Genomic DNA, 5,650 nt, shown 5'->3' on the forward strand with positions numbered 1-5,650 from the left:
CGGGCCGTTGTAGGGAAAAAAAATTAGGCTGCAAAGCACCCAAACCCAAGAAAGGGGAGAACGTCCCACACTCCCCAGTGAGTATGAGAACTTTACTAGAGATTCGAGGCAACGGTACAATCTTATTGATCATGACAATTAAATTTCATACAAAACTAACAACTCCAAGAGCGACTTCCCGTAGGCAAGCTCCCAATGGCAATTTCCATGCTTCTTTATAGCTTTTTCCCTCTGATGCCTTCTCCAATGAGCTAGTGCGACCTCCTCGTTGTTCGTCATCAAGGTTGTCGAGCTTAGGTTGGAGCGGGATGGAGAAAGAACAAGAACAAGAGAGAGAGAAAGAGAGAGAGAGAGAGAGAGGTCTTGAGAGGGAGATAAGGGGGTCAGGGTCTAAGGAGCAACATGGATTCTATGTGGGTTTTTTTAGTTCTTATAATAATAATAATAAATATGTATCAACTAATTTATTTATTTATTTTTAATTATCGTCACTCATGCACATCAAAGTTGCATATCTCGTGTGTGGGCGAACTTTTCTATTTTTCCTCATGCCTATGCAATATGGGTATCTATTTAAATTGTTTCTGCTGTCCCAAATGCGTTGGCATAGTCTATTTCACCAAGGGGCAATTTTAACTTTTGGTCGATGCGTTTTGGACAGCTTTTGTGCAACGTCACTACTTTCCCTCGTATTTTTCGTCGTCTGTTGTTGGGTCAACCTTGGAGTACTTATCGAGGTCAACAAGGTAGCTTAAGCATCCCATTACATTTGCACCTACCTAAATAGTTTGCTCTACAAATGATCTTGAAAGATTTTTTTCAATGGATGGCAAATTACCAGTAAGATGTCGAACAAGCTATCAAGAAGAACAACGAAGGTTAAATTTTTGGGTAACATGTTATGGAAGTGATCAGCACACTATTCAGTATTCACAGTAAGCCTTGTTTATGACAAAGATAAAATGTTTCATTTGAGACAACTTTGTTATTATTTTGTAAAGCAATTTTTTAGTAAAAAATATCTAATTCAATAAATTTTTGAACTAAAAAAATTATTTTAGAAAGCGGTAAAAAAACTGTCTCAAACGAAGCAAAAGTGTGGAAGTGAGATCGAACTTTCATCATTATCAAGTTTCTGAGTTCTACATTGTAGTTAGGATGGATTCTTATTTGTCATTAGTGATAGAGGATTCATGATGCATTGTGATGGAAAGATCTAACTTATAATCTCAGCTTTTTACAGTGCCTGCTTGTAGCTCATGTCAAGCAAAGGCACTGTTGGGGCAGTAGCCACCAAAATTAAAAAGTGCTCAATAGGTCTTGCACATAGTAACTTCTATGTAACTAGAAATAATTGACATAGGAGAGAACATAACAGAAATAAATTAATTCTCTTCCTATTTCTTTCCCATCTATGTTTATATATGTTTCTAATTCCTGCCACGGTCAGGGGCGGATCCAAATCATTTATTTAGGGTGGGCAAATTCTTGCGATTTGCGAAGGCGAAAGCCGGCGACCTCTTGCGATTGCGAAGGCAACCTGATCTTGAGAGTTGCGAATGACGAAACCAGAGGGCTTGGAGCCTTCGACTACAATTCTGCGAATGACGGGAGGTGGGATGGGCAAAATTGGCGCATGATTAATAAATTTAGGGCAAAGAAGTTCTTTGAGCGGGGGCAAAATTTCGAAAAAGCCCTCTCTAATGAATAAATTGTTTTTTTTTTTTTTCAGGTGGGCATTTTCCAACCCTCACTTGATTGTGGATCCGCCTATGGCCACGGTACAAAGTAGTGTAATCTTACACATTCCAAGAATAAGCAAACAAATTGGTGTCAATAAGAAAGCACTTATCCCCCAATGTTCTACTAGAATTTCTCTGCTTTTACTGTTCTAGTGCAAATGTGAGAAGTAAAACATTTCTCTCAAGTATTTGAAGTAACATTAACAAGAAATCAAACATGCCATAAGAATCAGTGAGAAAAAAAATTGAAGTTAAAAGTGCATTAAGTTTGAACAACAGGGTTTAGGAGCATTTCGAAGATTGGAAGCAAGATTGAAAGTGTGAAAAATAAAAATAAAAATTTCTGAATCAAAATTAGTTTAACCAATAAATCAAACACTTCTCAGGGTACTAACTACACAGTAGAGTCAAAAGAATGAAGAATTTGTTCCAAAACCGTTCGAGTATCACTATCCAAGGGGCTCTCTGGCCGATCAGTGTAGGCAATGTTGAGGAGATAAAGTTTATTTGAGGCTACCAAAGCAGCTGAAAAGATCCTTTTCATCCCTCCTCTGGTGCTATCAACTGTGTATTCAAACTCATAAAGAGGTCGTCCACCATGATCTAACCTTTCAGCAACAGTTATCAACTCAGCGTACTTGGTGCTTTCCTACAAAACCAGGAGTTTTAGTACGTACAAGCATTCCGAAGAGGGAGGATCGTGAGAAGCATCTCGTGAAGATAATGTCAAGGGGAAGAATGCTACAAAATTGCTGGATATTGCGTAATAATAATTGTTAGGATAAACATAAATTAAAATAAATAATTTTAGAAAAATATACAAATTTTGAATTATATTCTTCTTCACCAATATTAGCTTTATCAATAGCTATTCAAGGTTGGCTTGATGAGTTCTTGTTTTCCATTTAATCTTATTGAATACTACCTAAAATGTTAAACCTATTCTTTTCAAGTCATTTTGAAAAACTTCCATGGTACTTTATGTCTATCACTTCTCCTTCATAATCCTCCGACAATAATTTTTTCTGTTTGTCCAATGGGTGCATTTTCTAATGATTTGCTATACAAATTCAAGTCACTTAAATCTACTTATATATAGCCGTAGTGGGACAAAGGCTTGACATTGTTGTTGTTGATGTGTTGCTCACTACAAAAACATTTTATATACCAAACATTTATTAATTATAAAATTTTCTATCCTGAATATTTTATCATACATTCTAACTCTTCGCTTGGTTTAGTTCAATTATTTCAAAGGATAACTCATCAATTTAAATTATATAATCAACAAAATGCATAGACAAAAACATCTTCTTTTGAATATCCTTTATAAATATCTCAATAACCAATACAATTATATGGAGTTAATGTTGATACTTAATTGAATCTCTTTGGTCACTTCATAATTATTTTTAATACTGATCAGTGCTTCATCATACATATTTTTAATATCTTTAGGTTGCTTTTTCTTTATTGGGCTTGGCCCATCTCTTCTCATGTTGGTTGGTTGTTAGTTTTCCAAGTTGATTTTGGATTCCCTGCTGTTGGTTCTCCATGCTGAATTTAAATCCCATATTGGTTCGTTGTTGGTTTTCCAAGCAGACTTTTGTTTCACTACTGCTGGTCATTCATTTCCCTCCTTGCTGATTCCAAGAATAGTGTTTTATCTTCTCAAAAACTGGTTTTATTGATTGACTGCAATTGGCTAGTTGGGTGACACATTTACGTGGGCTATTGGGCCTTCTCCTATAAAGTATGATCGATTTGCTATTGGAAGGGGGTTGTTGTTGGTATGGCTTAAAATTGCGCAATATGAGGCTCGCCTTGAGGCCCGCCTTTGCGCAATTCCAGTAAAAAGCGCCTCGATGCTTATGCCTCGAGTTTTTTATATGAGGCTTGCGCCTCAACTTGGTTGACGCCCGCCTCGCCTCACTGGCATGAGGCTTACGCCTCATGCTATATATATTAAATCTTGAAGTAAATGCCCGACATTGGACTCTATAGTAGAGGAGAAAGGGGAGAGAGCAATTCATCATAATGATTATTCAAATGAAGAACCCCTTAGTGATGACAATGTTGATGACTTATGAGTTCTTATGTGATATGTCATTGCTATTTATTTTTGGAAATTGGAATTATATGTTAATGAAAAGAATATTGGGATTTGGGAAAGATAGAATTTTGAGTTGAACTATATTTCATGTTATCTTATTATTGGGATATTTTGATTTCACTTCATATCTTATGCTTTTTTATGTTTTATATTATTCATTCATTAGTATATTAAAAACTTATCATTTTATATTTACGCAATCTTTTGATTTTGAGGCTTACGCCTCAAAATGCCTTGAGGCTTACGCCTCGCCTCATGAATGAGAAACGCCTCAATACCCGAATACGCAATTTTAAACATTGGTTGTTGGTGAAAACAAATCGAAACCTGAGGGTTTTCTTCCTAGATTGAGAGCTATCTTCTTCCTATGTTTATTTCTTATTTTTGGTCTTCAATCTATTTCTTCTCTCCACGGCTGTCATTCCACTTTTATCTTTCTTCTCCAAATATTGCGAGGTAAGATGTTGGTGTGCCCCATTAGTTGTTATTTATCGGAGGAGCCCCAACTTGAGTTGGATCATAATTTCTATGGAAAACCTCTGGTTTGATTTTTCATTTGAGCATCATTCTCCATTTTCGTGATTTGCATGTGAGGTGGCCTTTTTAGGCTGTTCTAAGGGTAGTTAATTTTAAGCTTTAGTTTGTTTCTTTGCAAAATTTTCTAATCATTTACTTATATATGTTTACTATCAAGTTTCATTTTGTTGGTGTTGGTTTATGTTTATTGAATGGAAGTATTTCGTTGCCTTCCTAGTGCTCTCCTATGTGGCTATAGAACTTAGTTTGCATAAAAAACGAGCAAAAAAACAACTGCAACTTCTATTCTCACACTTCAAAAACAATTCATCAACGATTCTTATTTCCCATCATCGGCATATTTCAAGCAAACTGAAGCAAAAAAGAAGCATAAACATATTGTGAAACAAGAAAATAAGTCAAGAAAAAACCTTACGCCTTTCAGCTTGGATAAGCTTCTCAGCAACAAATTCCGGCGTCCCAAATTCCTTGAGAGAAGACAGCCGAACAGGGTTAACCACCACACCAATGTTGTTAGCCCCCTTCCCCTCCTCGAACAGTGCCTTCGCACCCGCCTTCTCCATCTATCAACAGTAAACAATTTACAGATTTGAACAATTATAAAAATAGAAAGGAAGAATCGAAAAGGAATAACCTTTGCCCATGTGGAAGGCTTGAGGAGAGTGAATCCCTCGACCTCGTCGGTGTAGCGCTCTAAAGTAAGAAGCGGAACGGCAGACAAAGATGGTGAGAAAGCGATGGATGCAGGAAAGAGCAACAAGAACGCGAAGCTCCTCCTGCTGATTCTTATGGAGGCTTTTACCTCTTCCTTGACCGTCGGAGAGTTGCCGTTGAGAAGAATGTGCGGCAGTTTCAGGCGAGGAAGGTGTGAGAAAGAGAAAGGAAGGGGTGCAGAAGTGGAAGCGATTCCGACACTGACAGTGGCTGGAGCCTTCGAGGGCAGCCAATCCATGGCTGCAAGACTTCGTTTTGTCAAAGTTTATGGTGAGCAGGATGGGAAGGATAACAAGGCCTGTTTTGCTGAGTAGGATTTATTAAATTTGTAAATTTTGAGTCTCCTAAATTTGAAAATTATTTGGCATTATAAAAATTAAATTAAATTAAATTTTGACAAGCTATTTTGCTTATTATTTCAGGATATACATCTATTAATTTATTAATGGTTATAATTAATTAATAATTATTATTAAAATTGATTAAAATACTTAAATTTTTAATATTAATATATTTTAAGAGAATATTATATAAATATTTTTCA

The 5,650-nt window shown here is 36.3% G+C and overlaps 1 protein-coding gene across 1 annotated transcript; it reads right to left on the minus strand.

The window, feature by feature from the left end:
* Positions 1-1,975: 1,975 nt before the first annotated feature.
* On the minus strand, positions 1,976-5,405 carry LOC110097943 (psbP domain-containing protein 2, chloroplastic-like). The gene is made up of 3 exons (XM_020824613.2): positions 5,027-5,405; positions 4,803-4,955; positions 1,976-2,391 (listed from the first exon to the last, which is right to left on the minus strand). Exons 1-3 carry the CDS (start codon positions 5,342-5,344, stop codon positions 2,137-2,139), a joined length of 726 nt encoding a protein of 241 aa, XP_020680272.1. The 5' UTR covers positions 5,345-5,405; the 3' UTR covers positions 1,976-2,136.
* Between the last annotated feature and the right edge of the window lie 245 nt (positions 5,406-5,650).

This window comes from Dendrobium catenatum, unplaced genomic scaffold, assembly GCF_001605985.2.
Source record: "Dendrobium catenatum unplaced genomic scaffold, ASM160598v2 fragScaff_scaffold_946, whole genome shotgun sequence".
Taxonomy (NCBI): Eukaryota; Viridiplantae; Streptophyta; class Magnoliopsida; order Asparagales; family Orchidaceae; genus Dendrobium; species Dendrobium catenatum.